This window comes from Gopherus flavomarginatus, chromosome 5, assembly GCF_025201925.1.
Source record: "Gopherus flavomarginatus isolate rGopFla2 chromosome 5, rGopFla2.mat.asm, whole genome shotgun sequence".
Lineage (NCBI taxonomy): Eukaryota > Metazoa > Chordata > Testudines > Testudinidae > Gopherus > Gopherus flavomarginatus.
Genome location: NC_066621.1, coordinates 112859480 through 112881828, shown reverse-complemented (window position 1 = coordinate 112881828; position 22349 = coordinate 112859480). Strand labels below are relative to the sequence as shown.

Sequence of the window (22349 nt, the reverse complement as noted above, 5' to 3'; positions counted from 1 at the left end):
TTTAAGGGCAGAAGGGACCATTATGATGATTACTTTCACCAGTGTTACGTAGGAGTACAGAATACCTCATTCAATAATTTATGCATCAAGTCCACAACTTGTTTGAACTATAACATAAATATTTGATTCTTAGCCAGCATGCTATTCTAGATTATCTCCATAGATCTGAGGTTTTTACACTGATAGAACCCTGTATTTCCATAAGCAAGACTTGTGCATGTGCTGCTGCATAAGTATGCTTTTCTTAAGACACTAAATTGTATTTTTCAGGAGTCTAATCATGCAAAAATGTATGTATATGCTTAACTTTAGATATTTGCATAGTCTCATGAACTGCTACTTGTATGCTCTAAAGTTAAGCATGTTAAGTATTTGCAAGATTGGAGTCATAATGTTTAATAACCACCCTATAAAAATCAGTGCTTAGTAAATAGTACAAATCTGGGTAGGGGAAATGTATTTTCAGTTTTCTAGGAGGGCACTGCAAACCATGTAAAATAAAAACTAAAGGCTACATCCTCAGCTGGCGAAAAATGGCATAGCTCTGCTGAATTCAGTAGAGCTACGCTGATGTACACGACAAGGATCTGGTTTTAAAACTATAAAATGCCTTTAATGTTTGGGATGGTATTTAAAAATAGTTAAGACCTGGATTAGGCTTTAGTATAATATTTCTGTGGTTATGGCTCAATATTTTGGTTTCTAGGAAATATTTCCTATATCTTTTTTTAAAGTTTTGTTTGTTCATTTTCTATCCCCTCTGCTCCCCCCAGTCTATATTCTTACATTAGGATGTGAAGTTCGACTATACAGAGTCAGAGCAGCAAAGAATCCTGTGGCACCTTATAGACTAACAGACGTTTTGGAGCATGAGCTTTCGTGGGTGAATACCCACTTCCTCAGATGCATGTAATGGAAATATCCAGGGGCAGGTATATATATGTGTGCTAGCAAGCAAGCTAGAGATAACGAGGTCAGTTCAATCAGGGAGGATGAGGCCCTGTTCTAGCAGTTGAGGTGTGAAAACCAAGAGAGGAGAAACTGGTTCTGTAATTGGCAAGCCATTCACAGTCTTTGTTCAATCCTGAGCTGATGGTGTCAAATTTGCAGATGAACTGAAGCTCAGCAGTTTCTCTTTGAAGTCTGGTCCTGAAGTTTTTTTGCCTCATCCTCCCTGATTGAACTGACCTCGTTATCTCTAGCTTGCTTGCTAGCACACATATATATACCTGCCCCTGGATATTTCCATTACATGCATCTGAGGAAGTGGGTATTCACCCACGAAAGCTCATGCTCCAAAACGTCTGTTAGTCTATAAGGTGCCACAGGATTCTTTGCTGCTTTTACAGATCCAGACTAACACGGCTACCCTCTGATACTATACAGAGTCATTTCTGTTGAATAGTGAAGTAGTGTAATAAAAGGAAAAAATACATCTACAGTTCTTCACAGGGCAACTTTTGATGATAAAATACTAATTGTAAAGCACATTCTGCAAAGTACAGTATGTTCTTTGCCAGCTTCATTCAGTTCTTTGACTATGGACTTCTGTTGTACTATCCCATCAGGGAAGAGGAACGGGAAGACCTTGATACCAGTACAGAGAGCAAAGAAATTGAGCAGAAGGAACAAGACTTGGACACAGTGACAGAGGATGAGGAAGAACCAGGACCAAACAAAAAAGGAAGAAGAGGTAAAAAAAAATAAATGACTGTGTACTTGTTTGTATGTATGCATAAATCAACAATTGGGCAAATCTTTACTTTTCTAGTAAACCTTTAAAAAGCATTAATCTTCATGGTAAATGTAAAGAAAAAAGACCTTGATCATAATGAGTTAATAAATGAATTGAGCTGGTTTGATCCCCCTTTTAGCTCTCAGTCCTATGTACTGTAGTGCTTCTATTCCTGTTTGTTTTCTCTCACTGCCTTCTGGACTCTTTGTGTGAGTGAAAGACCGGAGATAGGCTGTGGCTTGAAAAACTGTTAGTTATTAGTGCTCTGCATGAATCTCGAATGGTGGCTGACTCATTTTCAGGCACGTCATCTTTTGTAGAATTTAAGAAACCAATAATTTTTCCATAGTGTTCTTTAAGGTGATTTATACCACTTAACTAATTAATTCTTTTGATGGAGGGAGGTGTGAGGCCTGATCCACCCAGGCCGAGATTTACCCCCAAACAGCTTTAATCTCCCCCTAGGAGCTTCCGAGGAATTCATCTAGGAGGGACTGCAAGTAAGCTGCACAGAATCATGCAACACTGTGGCTTACAGGCTGTCTGTGGGGCCTCCAGGGGTGAAAGAGTTGTCTAACTTGCTGTTCCTCTTGGATGGACATTTTCTACCTCTGCGGGCTTTGTGCGAGGATCTTCGCTTCTGAAAGCCCTTGGTGATTTTGGACCTCCATTGATACATGGAATAGGAATTCTGAGTCTTATCATAACGCTATTCATTCTGTAGTGCTTTCCATTGGATGTTGAGATATGAGATGTATGAGAAATGTTTGCAAAAGCTAAAAAAAAAATTTATTTATTTTTTTAAACCCTAATGTGCTAAGCCTTGGAATACCATTCTGCCTATATGGTAGGCAAATATTACTATCCACATTTTACAAATGGAGGAAACCTGAGGACAATTACACAGGAAGTCTATGTAAAAGCTAGGAATAAAATGCAGATTGCCTGATTCCCTGTCCTTTGTTTCAACATCAAGTTCTTCTTTCCAATTTAACTAGCTCAGCCTGTGTTGCTGGCAGGATCTTCGACTTTATTACAGTTTTACTCATTAAAACATATACTGGAATGTTTTCAGCAAGTCCATGTTGAAAATTAAGGTAGTAAATTACTTTATTGTGAACAAATTTTTGATAGAACTGGGATTTAAATGTATGTTTGTATACAGTGTGTGTTTGTTTGATTTGTGGGGTTTTTTAAAAGTAGATTTCATGGCAGTAAAAGCAAGGCCAGAACTTTGTGTGGTGGTTTTTCTGTGAAATCCTTATAATTTTACTTAGTCTGCCATGAGAGATTGTCTGTAACGCTTATATTCTCAATGGTATACATAATTATAAAGAACAATAAATAAAACTTGTTCTAGGTTCTGGAAAGAGAAACTGTGTTCTAAACAGATCTTTCCTCTATGTATGCAAGTAGATTTTGTTCCTCACTATTGACCAGTGATAATGTTAACCTGATTATTCACAACACTTTTTTTTGTTAGAAAGTGGGAGAATCTAAGCCAGTGGTCTCCAACCTTTTTACACCCAAGATCACTTTTTGAATTTAAGGGCAACCCTTTACCCTGCCCCTTCCCCAAAGCCCTGCCCACTCCATCTCCCCCTCTCTCCGTCGCTCACTCTCCCCACCCTCACTTATATTCACTGGGCTGGGGCAGGGGGTTGGGGTTCTGGAGGAGATGCAGGCTCTGGGCTGGGGCCAAGGGATTCACAGTGTGGGAAGAGGCTCTGGCCTGAGCCTGGGGCAGAGGGTTGGGGTGCAGCCCAGGTGCTGGCTCCAGGGTTGAGGTGCAGCCTGCTGCCGGGCAGCACTTACCATGGGCGGCTCCCAGGCAGCGGCACAGTGAGGCTAAGGCAGGCTCCCTGCCTGCCCCAGCCCCACACCACTCCCAGAAGGCGCCAATGTGCCTCTGCAGCCCCTGGGAGCGGGGTTGGGACACATGGCTCTGCTCGCTGCCTCTCTCTGCAGGCACTGCCCTCTACTTTCCCATTGGCTGCAGTTCCTCATTCCCAGCCAGTAAGAAGTGTGGGGGCAGTGCTTGCAGGCCGGAGCAGCGTGCAGAGACCGCTGCCCACTCCCTGGGGGTGTGTTGGCTGCTTCCAGGAGTGGTGTGGGGCTGCGTCAGACAGGGAGCCTGCCTTAGCCGCAGCCCCGCTACATCACCAGAGATCACAATCAACTGGGAGAGTCCCCAGGATCAAAGAGTCGATCACAATTGATGGATTGGTAACCAGAGATCTATGCTAATGATGGCGGTTACAAATACAATACTGTCAGTTTTCTTCCTTTCATTTTTAGGTAAGAGGGGGCAAAATGGATTTAAGGAATTTACAAGGCAAGACGAGACTTCTTGTGAAAAGAGTGAACCTCTTACTGCTGAGGAGGAAGAAGCTTTAAAACGGGAGCAACAAAAGAAAGAGAAGGAACTTATAGAAAAGATTCAGAATGCTACAGCCTGCACCAATATCTCTCCACTGGGTCGTGACCGCATGTACCGACGCTACTGGATTTTCCCCTCTGTTCCTGGATTGTTTATAGAAGAGGACTATTCTGGTCTCACAGAAGACATGTTATTGCCTCGACCCTCTTCCTTTCAGAATAGCATACCGTCTCACATCACAAATGAACTTCAGGTATCCACTAAAACTGGAGAGTCTTTGAAGTCATCTGAATCTACCTCCAATATTGACCAAGATTCATATACCAGTGTTGCTGTAGAGGTGCCAAGACCAGTATATAAGCCAAACCGCTGGTGCTTTTACAATTCTCGGGAACAACTGGATCAACTCCTAGAGGCTCTGAATTCCCGAGGACATAGGGAGAGTGCCTTAAAAGAAACTCTTTTACAAGAGAAAAATAGAATATATGAACAACTAAACAGTTTTCCTGTGGAAAAATTCCATATTCCAGGTAAAGGACAACTTCTTCCAAATGTATTTGATCTTAATTTGCTTTCACAATTGATTTCAGAGTAGCATTATAAGAATTCTACCAAATGTCTTAGCAGCTGAACTGTTTGCTTTTTAGAAAACAGGTTTTAATGTATTTTTGTGATGGATAATGTATTTCATGGGTGTCTCAGTGGAAGGGTAGCGGCTTCACTGTTTTCTTGATGTTGATTCATAAATCAGAGTTGCTGTTGTTGGTCTTTTGAAGAAGTAATTAGCCATATACCCACCTGGGAAGACATTAGCTACAGCATGCATAGCTAGGAAAAAAACAAGGGAGTCTTAAAAGTAAAAGAAAACTTTGGTGTAGGTGGTAGATCCCTGAACACTGGTATCTGACATGAGCTCGTTTTCAGTATGTTGATGATATCTCAATATTTCTGCTCTGAAAGAAAAGACAAGATGGTCTGCCTTTGAAGACAGAGGATGCAAGGAGAGGCAACTACTGTTACTTAAACATGAATGGCTTTTCAGATGATGATGATGATGTGTGCAGGGGCAGCTCTGTTTTTTGCTGCGCCAAGCACAGCAGTCAGGTGGCATTTCTGCAGGTGATTTGCCGGTCCCGCGCATTTGGCATACCCGCCGCCGAAGCCGTGGACCGGCAGACCTCTCGCAGGCATGCCGCCGAAGCCTGCCTGACTGCCGCCCTCACGGCGACAGGCATGCCGCCCCAGGCACATGCTTGCTGCGTTGGTGCCTGGAGCCGCCCCTGGATATGTGAAATAATTCAAAACCGCTGCAGAACTGATTAGTATGAACAGGGTAAACAATTATATATGTTGCCGGATTGCTTTTTCCAAGAATTTGGCACAAAGACCTAATTGTGCTAGCCTCTGTGTGACATGCACAGGCTTATCCGTGCAGAAGTTTCTATACTCTTGTAGGAAGGTTGTGCCAACATAAATAGCTTTTTCTGAAGAATAACATTGCTTTTGTGTGTGTCAAAATTTGGAAGCTTGCTTGAAACTACTGAACCTTTTCTGTGCTTAGAAAAAATGAGGCTTACATAGAGGTATACTACCAGTAAGACAGTTGCATATATCACTGACACAAGTAAAGGCTGTGTCTTGTATACTACACAAAAACGTAGTGAATTTGTTTGTGAAGTTTTTTGCTGGAATTTTTTTTACCATAGAAAGTTTCCTTTTCAGTTATCTTCAAAGTATTTAATTTAGGGCAAGTCTACATTACAGCGCTACATCGATGCACCTGCACCGATGTAGCTGTGCTGCTGTAGCGTGTCTGGTGAAGATGCGCTATGCTGATGGGGAAGCACTCTCTTGTCAGCATAATTACTCCACCTCAGCAAGAAGCAGACAGCACCAGTATGGACAATGTGAAACTTGCGTTGCTTGGGGGTGGGGAGGATGCTTTCTCACACCCCAGAGCAATGTAAGTTGTATCGACTTAGGCTGTAGTGTAGACCTGGCCTGAGTCTTGAATTATGTAAATTTCCTGTGAAGTTAACCACAGTGAACTATCTTGAGACATTCTAGGTAGGGGTGGCAAGCTCATTCAGAGGAGTGGTCTGGATTCTTTGTTTAATTATAGTCTGTGTATCCAGGACACTTTCTATTCCCTTCAATCCAAAGCTGATCTCCCACTGTTGTCAGTGGAGGTTTGCAAAGAGATCAGAGGGAGAGAACAGCCTTTATATAGTAATTAAACTTGTCACATTCTTCACTCTAAGGAAAATATGTTCCCTTTCTGGTTAGAGCTACTTAACTATTTGTCAAGTATCAGAGGGGTAGCCGTGTTAGTCTGGATCTGTAAAAAGCGACAGAGTCCTGTGGCACAGTATAGACTAATAGACATATTGGAGCATAAGCTTTCGTGGGTGAATACCCACTTTGTCAAACACGTGGGTTTTCACCCACGAAAGCTTATGCTCCAGTACGTCTATTAGTCTATAAGGTGCTACAGGACTCTTTGTCACTTTTTACCTATTTGTGTTTTCTTCCTTTTTTCTTTTTCTTTCCATTTTCTTTGTCTTTTTGTGTCCTCTCTTCTTTCCCTCTGCATGTTCTTCCTGCAACAACTCCCAATTCCAAGAACCATGGGCTTTACTCCCACCTCCTACCTTCATTACATCTACTACAATTAAAGAATAGCTAAAGTTAACAGTGAAATGTAACTGTTGGACGTTGGAATTGACACTCAAATTAATAGGGGGTAAGGGAATTAACACCATTGGGTGGTTGTTGTTTCAGGCCATCTGCAGACTCATTGTTTTGCCTTCCTTTGGAAGGTTATCTCTGCAGACAGGAGAGGCTAGAAGCTTTCTTTAACCAAAAAAAAAAAAAAAAAGGAAAAATCTTTAGATTCTTTTTGTAATGAGGGCCATATAAATAGTTGATGTGTTCCTCATCTAGCTATTGCTTATGTGATAGGTACCCCTCATATAAATGGATATTGGTCTCACACGCAAATTTCTTTCCTTGGTATGTTTTAGGTTTTCATCTACAAACAGAGAAAACACTATAGTATAAATGTAAAAAACTCCACCTCTTCCCCGTTACTGCTAATGATAAAACGATCTACTCTGGACAGGAACTCTGGTCCAGTTTATTCAACAAAGGAAAGAATTCTGTGGTGAACAGTTTGTAAATTGTGCTGCAGTGATGAGATATAGCCATGTCAATTTTACTTTTGGTTGGAGTTCCATTGCAACAGAACTTAGCAACTCCCCTATTTCCTTCAGTTGAATGGATCAACAGTATGTTTGTAAATGCTTTAAAATACTGTACTACCAAGGTATTACTTTAAATGTTACAGGCAGCAGCTTACTGTTTTCCTCCTTCCTTCCTAACCCCAAAACTGGCTTACAAAACAAGAGTAGAACCTGATAACCCTTAATTTAAAATGTTTCTCCAGTACCTATCAACTTTCTCAATATCATCTCTTTGCAAAACACAGCCTGCCATTTGATTCATGCACAAGGCCGAAGCCAAAAAGAGAACCATCCACACGTACCTTAGAGCAGGGGCGGACAAACTTTTTGGCCCAAGGGCCACAGTGGGGTTGCAAAACTGGATGGAGGGCCGGGTAGGGAAGGCTGTGCCTCCCCAAACAGCCTGGCCCCTATCCACCCCTTCCCCGGCCCATCCAAACCCCCCACCTGCTCCTTGTCCCCTAACTGCCCCCTCCTGGGACCCCACCCCCTATCCAACCCCCCTGCTCCCAGTCCCCTGACTGCCCCAACCCCATCCACCCCCTGACAGGCCCCCTGGGACCCCACCTCCTATCCAACCCCCCCATCCCCAGACCGCCCTCTCCAGAACCTCTGCTCCCTGTCCCTTGACTGCCCCACCCCCCGGGACTCCCCGCCCCTTATACAACCCCCCAGCCCCAACCCTGGCCCACTTACCACTTACTGTGCAGAGCTGTGTGTCTGGTTGCTGCACCAGCCGGAGCCATACATGCTGCCGCTTTGCTCATTCTTGACTGACTGCCTCTGTGTTTTTGTGTACTTCTCTCTTCAGCACACTCCCACCCCAACTCCCTTACATCCCATGAACAAAGGCTTTTGCCATCCATTATGGTTTTACAGACTATGAGTTTAATCTTTTTGAGTGTGCTGTCAACTTTTTTGTGCCTTCCAATCTTTAGCATATATTTACTTCTCTTATTATTATAATGTGCTGTTTGACATTTGTTTTTATATCCTAAAGCTTTTATTATCCCATTCTTTCATTTGGCTTTTTTAAAAGGACAGTGTCAACTTAACATCTAGACAATGTGACAAATGAGTTAGTAGTGTCAGAGACTACTGACTGTTACTTGTTAAAGTGGTAGGTAAAAGCTTTTAAGAAAGGCTTGTGATTTTTAAGTAAACAATATCCCTTTAATCTGCTTGCTTTCAGGAGGTCTGGATGTTAATATCCATCTTTCTTTGGGGATGTAGCTATTTGATCCAGGTTTGGGTTAGATTCTACTATGATGATATGAAAATCTCAATACTGAGATACTTTCTAATAATAAGAGGTATTTTAAAGAACTATAGTTTTTTTGTTGTTGTTCGTAATCGTATTTATTGAAAGTGTATTTTCTTGTCACTTAAGAAATAGGAAGCCCTAACAAAAAGCATATTGGTTATTGCAGACAAACCTCAAAGTGACAACAAACCTCTTTCATCAGGGCGGGGAAGAATACAGAATGCACATGATACATTTCAAATGTCTGCAGAAAAGCAGCTTGAACTGAGACTTAGAGACTTTCTTTTGGACATTGAAGACAGAATTTATCAAGGAACACTGGGGGCAATTAAGGTATTACATTATAGTTTTTCACGGAAAGTGGCATTTCTAGGAACCAAACAGTGCTGGTCACTTTTTTGCCTGAACAAGAACTCTGCACAATATTTTTATTTCATTTGAAATTCAAGTTAAACATGTACAATTATTGGTACAGCCAGAAGTCTGAAGGCTCTCATTCATGTTTTCTGCAGGTTACAGACAGGCAATCTTGGAGAGCAGCCTTAGAAAATGGACAGTATGAACTGCTAAATGAGGAAAACAAGGAAAATGGTATCATTAAAACTGTGAATGAAGATGCTGAAGAAATGGAAACAGATGATCAAGCCAAGTTTATTGTAAAAGACAGGTAAGAGCTGTGATTTAAATAGCAAATATCTTTTCTTCACCAATCTTGAAATTGTTGTTTTCTATGTGTTATGGGATTTTTGTGTAGGTTGACTTTTTGCACATCACCACCTTGCTAAAGTGCTATAATTTTTTATAAATTCTGTGAACCAACATTTTTTATATTAAAAATTCATGTTTTTAAGCAATGTATTAATGTCCAGTGAGCTATAGAACTTTACTGTAGTATTTGTGTGACAGTGTTTGTTACTTTGTATGTTAAAATAAAATAGGTCAACTACTATGTTGCAAAATATATACATGCATTTTATATCTTGCAACATATTTGATCTATCTGGCAACCAGCATCCAGACTTAATTTGCTGGGGGAAAAAAGCTCAATAGAAAGGCTGTATAATTAAACCTATGATTTAGTCACGGTTATCTATAGTATAAGTCATGGACAGGTCACAGGCAGTAAACAAAAATTCACAGCCCCTGTGACCTGTCCATGACTTATACTATAAATACCCCTGACTAAATCTTGGGAGGATAGAGGGGTGCCCCGAGGTCAGCGGCACCAGCCGTCTGGGGGCTACTAAGCAGCTGCTGCTCTGGCCGTCCAGGGGGCCAACATCTCTGGCCATCCGGGGAGGGACCGCTGCTTGGCAGACCCTGGGACCGCCTGAGCAGAGGCCAGTGTAGCTGGCCCCGGGGCCGCTCCAGCAGCGACAGGTGTGGCTGTCCCTGGAGCCAGCTGCGTGGCCAGCCCAGGGGTCAGTCACACTGGCCACTGCAGAAGTCATAGAGTCGCAGAAAGTCATGGAATCCGTGACAGACACTGAGCTCTATGTATAATTAATGTTGCATCATTGTTCACCCCATCCCTCCCCAGATGAGCTGCATGTTTAACTTTTCTTCAGCGGTAGTAGAAGAAATTAATACAATGGCGCCCTGACCTTTATTAGAACCTTTGATATTGCTGCAATATAAATAATAAGTGAACTGATTTTTGTGAAATACAGTTCACTCTATTTAACACTAGTTGTGATCAACCTAAAGTAAATTGCAATTCAGTGAAAGAACAGAAAGGAAACCTCAGATTACATAATATTGCAACTATAAATGTATACATGTATTAATAGACTGTATACATGTAAGGATGAGGAAGAGGGACCTTTCCCTAAATCTGTGTTTCTCAACCTATGAAACTGGAGACATTGGTAGAAAACTTCTTTTTATTGCCCCATTCTCAGATGGCTCATCTTCAAAATCCTTTTTGTAATTGTACACCAACTTAATGGTTTCAGAAACAAAACCCTTTAATATATATTGTGTGCCCTGAAATAACATGGATATTATAGCTTCATCCAGAAAGATTTATATTTTGTTAAACACTATACTTTTGTTCAGATTGATAAAACAACGATCTGGAACGAACAGCTTTGCTCTCTCTGTTATTTGTGGACAGCTTCCTGAATCGTATCTTGAAGTTGGGAGCTCGACAGTGTTGCGATTAGAATTTATTTATTCTTATCTATTTATCTTTATAGCAGGTTGCTGAATTAGCACTCATACTAAATTGCATCCTAGTTTAAAACAGATGTCTAGAAATTGTTCACTCATCTCCTTTGTATCTTTGATAGGATCTGGGGATTGTCTGCTTCCTGAAAGCCATAATATTGAACTAGTCCTTTCATGTTTAATTTTCAAAAAACTAAAGTTTTAAGTACTCTTTATTGCCTGCACTCAGTTCCACTGCAGAAGCCTTTAATTCCACCATTGTTATCCATAATATTGACTCTTTCCATTAAATATTCTGGTTTGAGCTCCTCTAATAAAAGTCTTGCATACTAAAATAGAAACTTAAGGATACTGGAGTCATGTGATGAAACCCTTTTGATGTTGGTCATTCCATCCAACTCTGAGCAGATGATGTCTCATAAGGGCCTAGGAGGCCAAGTAGTGCAGTATAAAGAAGCATGCAGTCTCCTTTTCTCTTTCAGGCTTTTTGGGCAACAGAGTATTAAAGGTACACACATGACTTCAAAATAGTGTTAGCAGCTTTTGAATATCAAAAAGAGCAGCAACAATAGAAAGCTTGCTTTGTTCATTCATCAGGAAATCAGATTTTAGTTTATTCTTCATTAGTGATGTTTAATCAGTGGCTAACAAAAGTTATTTCTGTAAGAATTGTTCTCCATTCTACTGCAAATTGAGTGAAAAACTTCTAACTATATTTTAAAAAGAAAACTGAGCAACTGCTTTATGTGTTTGAAATGTACTCTTACTTCTGATTGGTGTTGAAATATCTTTCAAGCTTCTGTGTTTCACTACATTCAGTCTGATTCCAGTTACAGAAGTCAGAATTCAGGGCATTGCACATTTTGAAGCTGCACTATCAGTTGTAGACTACAAATTTGGTACTCCTTCTTGGGAGAAAATGTATGCTTTCACTTAAACAAAATTGAAATGCTGACTTACTTTCCATTTTGCTTTTTATCATCTGGGATTACTGCAGCTTGCTTGTCTGTTCAAACTGGCTTTTAAAAAAAAAAAAAAAAAATTGTGGGTGGAGATTACCAGGGAAGAGAGAGTGGTTTTTGAGCAAGACACAAGTGGGAAATGGTTTTCTAATTTGCTTTACGATGACGATGATGATGCTTCTGTCTGTTAAAGGTAGTTTTAAAATGCGTTAAGTCGGGGGTTCTCAGACTTTTGTACTGGTGACCCCTTTCACACAGCAAGCCTCTGAGTGCGACACCCCCCCCCCCCACCATACACTAAAAACACTTTTTTAAAATATATTTCACACCATTATAAATGCTGGAGGCAAAGTGGGGTTTGGAGTGGAGGCTGACAGCTCATGGCCCCCATGTAATAATCTTGTGACCCCCTGATGGGTCCCAACCCCCAGTTTGAGAACCCCTGTTTTAAGTTTGTTTGCAGCCATTACTGGTCAAGAGCAGGGGTTTTTGGTGTTTTCCTCGCCTCTAGGATTCTCTTTTTGTCAGTCTGATAGTTATTTTCTCACAACAAACTTGAACTCCTGCTGACCCTCCCATATGCATTCTACAATGGTATAGCTGATATGGGGCGGGGGGAGGAGAGTTGGAGGTTAACACCTAAAAATTCCTTGGGGGATGATAGTTTAGGTGTTCTTTGTAGAGGCTTAAAGGTTCACTTCTGGCTATCACATCATTTAGAAAAAAACTGACTTCTGGAAATATTACAGTTAACAGTGAATTTTAATGAGGTAGAACTACAGATGGTTACACTTGACTCAGACTCAAACCTATAAAAGGCCTAATGCTCTTATTGTGGAAGCAATCCATTGTACCAAGTGTAGAAAGCTTTCATCATATCTGCTAAGCCCCATCAGTATGACATGTTGTGTGGGCTCTTCATGAAAGTATTACAAGTTGCAGTGACTAAATGGAGTAGAGTCACTTGCAGATTGAAGACCGACTTGGTCTGCAAGTGACTCTACTCCATTTAGTCATTGCAACTTGTAATACTACCTCCCCCTCAAAATAGAAATAGATTTGGGGGATATTTTTAGGCATTGTCTCTACTTTCAGCATGAATGGGCTATTTCTGCACATTGTAGTTCTTTTTTATCTTTGGATTTTGTGCAGGCCTTTGTCTTAGGGTTTTTATTTTTTTGTTAATTTTATAAATATGTGGGGAAGGGTCGTTAGCCTGTTATGTAATATAAATGTAACTATATAGTGATGGTGAGCAATTTTATTTTCACAGGGTGGGATTTTGAAAGCACCTCAGTGATTTAGTAGTGCAAGTCCTAATGTATACAAGGGTGAAATTTTCAGACATGCCTTAATGTCTACTATAAATGGTTTTTATGTTCATATATTTGGTTTGTTCTTTTTATATTGCTATACTGCAGTCTTATAATAACGTATACTATTTATTTGAGGGGGGAACCTAGTAAAACATTTTCCAACAACTGTCATAGTCTTTTTATATATATATATATATATATATATATATATATATATATATATATATATATATATATATATATATATATAGTTACTTATGGTGTAGCATTTAGGGGCTCTTTAAAACAGTATCTTATATTTGCATGCATCCATGTTCAGTATGTATTTGGTAAATGCACTACAGCTTGTGTGGGGGTGAAGACAATAGAAACCCACAGGGATGCAAACAAATCAATATAACTTTTTAAAAGATTTTCATTAATATAACTTTTTAAAAGATTTTCATTAATATTTATCTCCTTTCTCAATATTGGATTTGAAATCCTATAAATTCTATTAACTTTTTAAAAATTTTAGACTTGTTGGATTAAAAACTGAAGCTCCAAGCACTGCATCAACAAATACGAGCACTCCGCAGCCAGTTAATAATGTGGTCCATTACTTGGCATCTGCACTGCTTCAGATAGAGCAAGGCATCGAGCGCAGGTTCCTCAAAGCACCACTTGGTAAGCATTTAATCTTGATATCACATCTTCATTTATGTATTAGATTTTTTTGAAGAGAAACAGATTATATTTTTTTTTTAATTTCTTTCATGAAGTGTTTTGGTGATACTATACCAGGTCAAAAGAACTCATAACTAACACCTTTCAATGGACCTTGTGAAAATAAAAATATTCAAAAAGTGGTTATTGCACAGCAATAATTGCTATAAATCTGTGGAACATTGGGGAATGTTCAAGTTCCCCAAATACTTTCTATAGTTTCTGCTCTTGGGCCATGTGGCCTTTAGTGTGTACTCTTGGGAATTTGACCAGAAAGCTTATAGTATAAAGTGTAGAACACTTTGGACAGGACAACTTGGTCCAAGCCTCAAGAAGCATCTGTCATCCAATGGTGCCTGGGGTAGCCCTCACTGAAAATGCCAAGATCAGGACAGGCTGCAAAAGAGAGCAGAAAAACAGGTGGTTAACACTGAAGTTAAACTCACCAACCAGTCACAAACTGTTCTTTTGGTCCCCCACACTGGTTATCAAGAAGCTAAAAATGAAATCACACAGCCCTCTCATTGCATGATAGCTCATCTCAGTTGATTGGCCTCTTACAGTTGGCATGGCTACTTCCACCTTTTCATGTTCTCTGTATGTATAAATATCGTCTTTCTGTGTGTTCCAGTCTATGCATCTGATGAAGTGGGCTGTAGCCCACGAAAGCTTATGCTCAAATAAATTTGTTTAGTCTCTAAGGTGCCACAAGTACTCCTGTTCTTTTTATCAAGAAGAGAGTTGTTAAATGATAAAGCAGTCAGATACATACAGAGACGTCAAAGTCCATATGTCAGGTTCTTAGCAGTATTTGGTGAGTTTGCTGGCTTGAAAGTCCCTCTGGAACACATCCACAGCTTGGATGGGTCATTCAGTCCTTTGTTTGGAGCTTCAGTTTGTTACTCCAGAGATAAGCAGGAATGAAGACCAAATAGAGACAATGCAGCTGCCTTATATAGTCTTTTGCCATTTGGCTTGTTATCCTTTGTCCCAAACACAAGCTACCCAGCACATGGCATGGAAAAGCCTTAGAGTTCTCTGTCTGTAGGCATACCACATGCCTTGCTGACTCATGAGGTATATTCCCTGGTTCCTTTTAATGGGTTCATTGTACAGTTGATGACTCTTGATGGGCCACTGAACAGGCTAGACAGTGCTGATGTCAGTCTGTCTGGGGATATCACCCAGATGCACAGCACAAGTCTGAAATACAGATATATCATACATATCTATAACTCACAATACAAAGGTGATACAAACATATAAACAAGATTATCATACTTGGCAAATCACAACATTTTCACAGATACCTTACACAGCATATCTGACCAGATTCCTTGCAATTTTATAATATTGGTATAACTAATATTATAAACGGTCTGCCTTATTCCATGTAGTGTCACAGTATGTACTGTATAAATCTGTCGAGCACTGGTCCCATTTTTCTTTTCCCCCCTCTAACCTGCCTGAAAGTAACTAGGGGAGGACCCCCCTCGCCCTTTAATTTTTTTTTTTTTTTTTTTTTTTGCTGCTTTATCATATAGTCTTCTCCTTCTTCAGAGAATCCCTATTACATTAATTTATCCTCTAAATTGTTCCTTAGAAATTTTAGAAAAAAAACTGAAGTGCCTCATTACTGAAATTATTAATGTAGAATACTTTTTAGTTCTGTGGCCTTTATGCTTGTAAGGACTTTTTTCCAACATCAGGCCTAATTTTGCTAAGCGTTTTGGGTCAAACATTGTTTGATCAATCCAAAAAAATTTTTTTTGTTCCCTAGTTTTTTCCATTCAGTGTTACATTTTTGGGTGTGTTTGAAAAATTTTTAAATTAACTGTATCTAAATTTTTTAATGGTTTTGAAATGAAAAGTCAAAACATTTCATTTTGAAAATGTCAATGATTTTATTTTTAATTTAGCCAAAACCACTTGTCGAATTTATGAATAGTTTTATTTGCCCTGAAACAGTTTTTGCTGAAAAATGCCATCTGACCAAAAATTTTTGCTCAGCTTTAGTTCCATATACATTTGAGAGTCCACTTTATAAATTTATTTAAATATTCTGTTTTCTTTGTTCCCATTTTTCCATAGTCTTAATGGTTAGATTTTGGAAGGGAACGAGGTAGGATCATACAGGCTTGTTCTGTTGTCTTACAAAGAAATTTAGTAGTGTTGTAGTATAGCTGGCTTGTCCAAGTGGCAGGCCTTAAATCTCACATGTCCTTACTTCTCCTTTCAAGACCATGCCAGTTTAAAACAGTAGCCATATTGTTTTAACTAAACTGGTATTGTTAAAGCGCTACAGACCCTGCACCACCCCAGTGTGGAACTGTTATGCCCGTATAGCTTATTCTCATGCAGGGAAGAGGAATATATTATACTAATATAAGGCACCTTTTATATTGGTATAATTGCATCCACACTAGGCAGGAAGGAGAGGGAAATTGTACTGCTTTAACTATATTGTTCTAACTATATTACAGCAGAAAAACACTCCCTCCTCCTCCTCCTCCTCCCCAGCTGAAATAGTTTATACTGGCACAAAAATTGTGTACACCAACCACTCTCACTGAATTCTGTATCAGTCTGCCTTGGCAAAGTGATGATATATTTTTACTCCACAAATTCTCTCATCAGGGCCACTTTGTATTTTTGGTCAGGTGGCCCTTGTGCACAGAAAAGTCATTTTGTTGCATTCCTTTATACATAAACCAAGCTAAGATGTTCTAGAGCAAAGCCTGCTCATTTTCTAAAGAATTCTAACCAGGGGAAAAGAAAAAAGCTAACACTGCTTTAAGAAGATAAAACAAGACTGGTTTATAGGGCCAGGCTTAAAAGAATAAAGGGAAAATGCAATCAGATAACTAAGATTGAATTGTCATTACTTGAAAAGGTTGGTTATTTGAGCTCCATTTCAGCAGGTTTAATTAGTTTGATGGTAAAAATGTTGGAAGTCGTGGAGCTTTTATGTACATGAGAGCTTCCTAGGGTAAACTTTTTGTAAGAATAGGATCCCTCCATTCTTCTAAAACAAACAAGTTTCAGTAGAATCCCTTCATTTTTTGTCTTCCCTGTTGCCATTTCTTCATTCCATTTCCCTGCTTTTTTTAATCTTCCCCTTTGTTTAGTTCATTAGAAATTGGAGTCACATTTGATAACAGTTTTTGCCCTTGGCTCAATTTCCAACTCTCCTACTCTCCCATCCATAGTGCTTTATGAGCACTGAAGGAACTTCAGAGTGAAATTTACTATGATCACTGCCGGTTTTACTTCTTGCAGCCTCCAGGGAGTACAGTGGACAAAGGAAATCGTCACAGAAGTTGAATGACCAGATGCTCAACACTGTTCCTTTGTTTTCTATATGTGCACCAGGCTGCAAAGAGAACTCTATCACTTATTATAGAAAGTTTAGATCGGCGGTATGCACACAAGTGGAGCAGCAGAGAACGACTGACAGAGTAACAGGTTTCAGAGTGGTAGCTGTGTTAGTCTGTATCAGCAAAAACAATGAGGAGCCCTTTTGGCACCTTAGAGACTTAACATTTATTTGGACATAAGCTTTCATGGGCTAAACCCACTTCATCAGCATGGAGTGGAAAATACAGAGGCAGGTATAAATACACAGAGTAACAAAATTCAAAGGGGAATTTAGGAAATGCAGGAAACAGTTTCATCTATAGGAGTGCTAGGCAGATTGCTAGTTAGTTGCTAATCTTTCAGTTTGGCAGCCAGATTAAACAACAAATTGGTTTTGAAGCTACACTGCATTACATATTGGCTGCAGTGCCATGATGGGATTTGTACAAAAATTTTTCTGTTATTGTTGGTCCTGCATATGGACAAAATTAATCCAAGAATAATAGGGAGAATTCCAGTACCAGAGAAAGGTGGTCCCTTCTGTCATACACAGTTGGGCTTGGAAAAATTCTATATTGAAACATCTGAAAATGAAAGCTTTTACTTTTTTTTTTTTTTTTTCCCCTCCTTGCAATGGGTCTTTTGATGGAAGAAGTGGGGTTATTGGCTTCTTAGATGCCTTTAAAAAAAAAAAAAGCACTTGTATATAGCATCTCATAGTGCTTTACAAAGGAGTAGCGTATCATCCCCATTTTATAGATGGGGAAATTCAAGCACAGAGTGAGGAAATGATTTGCCCAAAGTCATCCTTTAGGCTAGTGACAAAGCCAGGAATAGAAATCAGATCTCCTGAATCCCAGTCCAGTGTTCTTTTACTGGACCACACGGTCTCTCATACAACTATAGAACCGCCTCTCAAATACAGTCTAGTCATTATTTTTCTAGATTTCTATATGCAAGGCGTGACTCTAAGTTCATTGGTTTCCAACCTTTTATTTTTGTTGTTGGAGCCTCTTTGTGATTGGTGGATAGGAGCTTTCACCTCCCCTTAGCCCTTTGCACAATACATTTGTTACAGTTCTATTTTGTCCTCTTTATCTATTTCCCTCCTCCTCTCTGACGCCGTTCTTGACTTCTTTCTTTTTTTTTTTTTTAATTCCAAGATTTTTTAATACTTTTTTGCTTTTTTTGTTTTGCTGTTCCCCTCCTTTCAACATGCAATATGCTGTACTGTTTTATACATCCCTTATCACCACACTATCTGAGCATACCTTCCATAGTGCAGTAAGTGATATGACTAGCATGTGTCACATCTGGTTCATTCCCCCTGATCCCTTTCCAAGGGAGAATTTTGTGTGCAGGGTAGGGGTTTGTTTTTTGTCTTTCAATGTATACCTTGCTATGTATGTGTTAAACTAGGCAAGGTCAAAGAAGTGTGCCTTGTGCTTGGAGCAGAAGGTTTGTGATGCTTCACAGTCTCAGACCAGCCCCCGAGAAAGTTCTCTCTGATAAGCTTTCCCTTTATGGTAGAACAGTGGTTTTCAACTGTTAATTAAAAAGTTGTTTGAAATAACTTTACAAATTTAACATTAGGTGATGCAGAAGATAATAAAAGGAACCAGTGGGGGTATAAAAAGAGGAAGAGGGAGGAAGACCAGTCTAGTCAGAAAGATGGTAAATTTAAAAAATGTTCTGTATTTTTAAGAGTTAAAAAAAAATAAATATTTTGTCACTTTTTTTCTTGACATGTTGATAATTCTGTAGTCATTTGCATAGAATGAGGGAGTAGAGCTCTGAAACCGTAAGACTGTTTGTTTCTTCCTGCACATCTAAATGGTGCTTGAGGTAAAAACAAAAATAATTTTAAGGGTCAAATGTTTTTTACTTTTTTGGCAGTCAGAAGGAACTACACTTGGTTTTGATGTAGGAATCTGTACAAGTTCATAGAAGCAAAACCTGTTAGTTTATTCTTTACTGTCTGAGTAACATAAAAATCTACCATATAATATGATTACATAGGAACCCTTCCTTGAAACTTTTTGAAATAGAAAACTGTTCCCTGAGCACATTTACTGACATGTGACAACAAGGATTTATCAAACAAGTTATCTAGTGCAGTAGGACCTAATGGCCCCAGCTGAGATTGGGAGGTCCCACACTCACTCTGTAAAGACATAGGAAAAGAATATCCTTTTCCCCCAAAGAGTTGACAATCTGAATAGACAAAGGGTAGGAGGAAAAAACATTATACTGCTACACAAAGGGAACTGGGATTCTATGATAAAAATGACTTAACTGTGGTCACATGAAATCTGCAGAAGAGCTGGGAATTGAACCCAAATCTCGAGTCCCTTTTAACCACTGCTTTTAATCACAAAAATAACCTTCCTCTCTGTTGAATTTTAAATAATAAATAGATGTAGATTCAGATTTGCCAAAACCTCAGGTCTTTTGCCCAGCTTTCCTAGCCTAAACTCTTTCTGTCTCCTCACTGGGTGAGGAGAGAATCTCTTTCTGTTTTTGTCTAGTCACTGCAGGGCTTTAGTCTCTGCCTTTTCTCACAACCAGTGTCTAAACTGGAGTTGCCTGACAGTTCAACATAGCAGTTTAACATAGGCAGTGCTAGGAGGAGCCACACTCCAGTACCAGATTCTGGGTGGGAAGGAAGAAAGGGCCTTGGATGAAGAACATGTAACCTCAACATGGCCTATTAAATGAGAGGGTAGGGTTGGCACTTCTCTCCCTGGGGAGAAGTTGTTTTGCGAGCAGCTGAATTGCAGACCATTCCTGTACCCACTCCATGACTGGCAATGCAGGTGGTATGATCATACACTTTAGTAGTGACATACTGGCTTTCCTCTGCTCACAGTTTTCCAGACTGCTTCTTTCAACACTCAGGAGGAGCTTGCTTCTTTTTTTAGCAGCAGCAATGTTAATCTTCATTATCAGGAAGCTATCATTGTTAGTGGACCACCAACAGATGTAATCCTGGAAAACCCTACACCTTGCGTTCCTTCCTGTTCAAGATTATTGCCTAACAATTCTTTCATTAAAGCACTAGTTTAGACAGATCCACTTGTCTGTGTTGACATATGACGCTTTGGAACAGTAGCGGGGCAGTCCTCTGATATAATTTGCATTAAGTTTCCAGAAAGCTTGTTGGTCATTTAAAATCTCAGAGCCACATTCAGACCTCACCTCTACTGCACCTGTAGAGAAGAAGCAGCCAAGTAGGACGTAACTTTTCTGACTCACTCTGAACTCTTCCAAAAGCCACATAGTTTATAGGTCTTCCACAGAAAGAGTTGTAAAGGGGAACACTGAGGGGCTTGGGATCAGTGGTGTATATGGCTGGTGGTGGGTTTTTTTGTTTTTGTTTGGTTGTTTTTAAAACATGAGTGCTGTATATCTAGCTGATTCTCTCTTCTTCCTCCAATATAGAACCATGCAACTTGTGTTTACATATTTTATTTCTTCAAATTTGGGGTACATGATTTAGATTTTTTTTAAATGAGAAAATGGTGTTACTGTATAAACATAAATGCTGAGCAACTGCTGTAACTTTTTTTTACTTCCTCTTTGACCTTTAAATATATGGGTTTTAAAAAAAAAAGTGTTTCCAGTTACTTTTCATTTATTTAGTGCCTGTGTGCTGGAGAATTTTCTTTCTTTTGGTTTAAGAATCTCTTGGATTTCAAAATTGACACCAAAGCAAGACACACTTGACATGAATATTCCCATCATGTGTTGACAACAGCTTAGTGTTACAGGGTGAAATCCAAAGGTGAAACTTCAGTGTTCACAGGTTTGCACTAAACTCTTGTGCCAGGATGTAAGCCAGGAAATCCTTGACACTGAAGGGTTAAGAAATGAGTGGGAATGCTCTTTGGGTGCTTATTCCTATTTTATCACATGAAAAGTAGCTTTTTACCCATGAATCTCAGTTCAGATACATAGAATGAACCTGGATGCTTGCATAAGTAATATAATTTCTGTTTCCTTCCTATAACACAAGATGCCAGTGATGGTGGACGTTCATATAAAACAGTCCTGGATCGCTGGAGAGAATCTCTTCTTTCTTCTGGCAGCCTGTCCCAAGTCTTTCTACATCTCTCCACATTGGATCGAAGCGTTATCTGGTCTAAGTCCATTCTAAATGCTCGCTGTAAGATGTGCCGAAAGAAAGGTGACGCGGAAAGCATGGTGCTGTGTGATGGCTGCGATCGAGGTTATCATATCTACTGTATCAGGCCCAAGCTCAAGGTGTCTGAAGAAAAAGCTTTTGAAAATCTAGAATTCAGGTAAGGCTTAAGACCCATGGCACTTCACTAATGCATATTTGTATATTATCAGGCCATTCCTGAAGGAGACTGGTTCTGTCCAGAGTGCCGACCAAAACAACGTTCTAGACGCCTCTCCTCTAGGCAGAGACCTTCTATGGAAAGTGATGAAGAGGCTTCAGAACAGTTTGAAGAAGAGGAGGAAGAGACTTACTATGAGGAAGTGGGACAAAGTGAGGAAGAGGATTATGAGGAAGAACAAGAGGAAGAAGATGAATCACAAGAGGAGGAAGAAATGAGGTAAGTCAGGGGCCATACGAACTGTTACTTTTTAACACTATATTATTCTAATAGAGCGCTAAGCACACTTAATCTACAAGACAGAAGTACGTTGTCTTTGTCTCAAAGAGCTCACTGACTGAAAGAGTTGCAGACACTTTGGTCAGTGGTGACTTTGGCCCTCAGCATTTGGTTTATTGGAGTTACGTGCATAAATATCCACTCCTAGGGATGAAGATACACTCTTATTAATGTGTATGTGAAAGAATACCACCTGCGGTCACTAACTATGGAGTGTCTGCTCATTCTCAAGCCACAAAGAGATATTGATATTTGGGAGCGGTGCTGTTCAGAAAATTAAATTCCCAAATTTTAGATACTGAGAGTTTCAAGGGAATAGATGGACCTGGTGAGAACTGGATAGTAAAGAAAACAAAAAGGTTCTCTCCAAAGGGAGAATTCTAGGGATGTGTAATAGGGCCAAATAAACGTGCAATTTGAAAAAATCAATAAATTGATGAATTTGTGTCATAAATCAAGAATGTAGCTTAAAGGGAGCTTGTGACCAAGGGAACACTTTATCTCTATAGTCATTTGCAATTGAGTATGAATTAGAGGAATTACATCCTATCCCCTAAAAGTTGAGGTTTAATCATTTGA

The 22349-nt window shown here is 39.6% G+C and overlaps 1 protein-coding gene across 5 annotated transcripts in view; it reads left to right on the top strand.

The window, feature by feature from the left end:
• Positions 1-22349, top strand: part of BAZ1A (bromodomain adjacent to zinc finger domain 1A) — a 107129-nt gene that overhangs the window by 70436 nt on the left and 14344 nt on the right. For 4 of the 5 annotated variants that reach the window (XM_050953846.1, XM_050953844.1, XM_050953848.1 and 1 more), the window contains 7 exons: positions 1569-1693; positions 4034-4645; positions 8788-8954; positions 9134-9288; positions 13586-13734; positions 21146-21393; positions 21484-21710. In XM_050953846.1, the coding sequence (XP_050809803.1) occupies positions 1569-1693; positions 4034-4645; positions 8788-8954; positions 9134-9288; positions 13586-13734; positions 21146-21393; positions 21484-21710 (1683 nt within the window). The remainder of the gene's footprint in view (positions 1-1568; positions 1694-4033; positions 4646-8787; positions 8955-9133; positions 9289-13585; positions 13735-21145; positions 21394-21483; positions 21711-22349) is intronic. The other variant, XM_050953845.1, reaches the window with a different exon arrangement.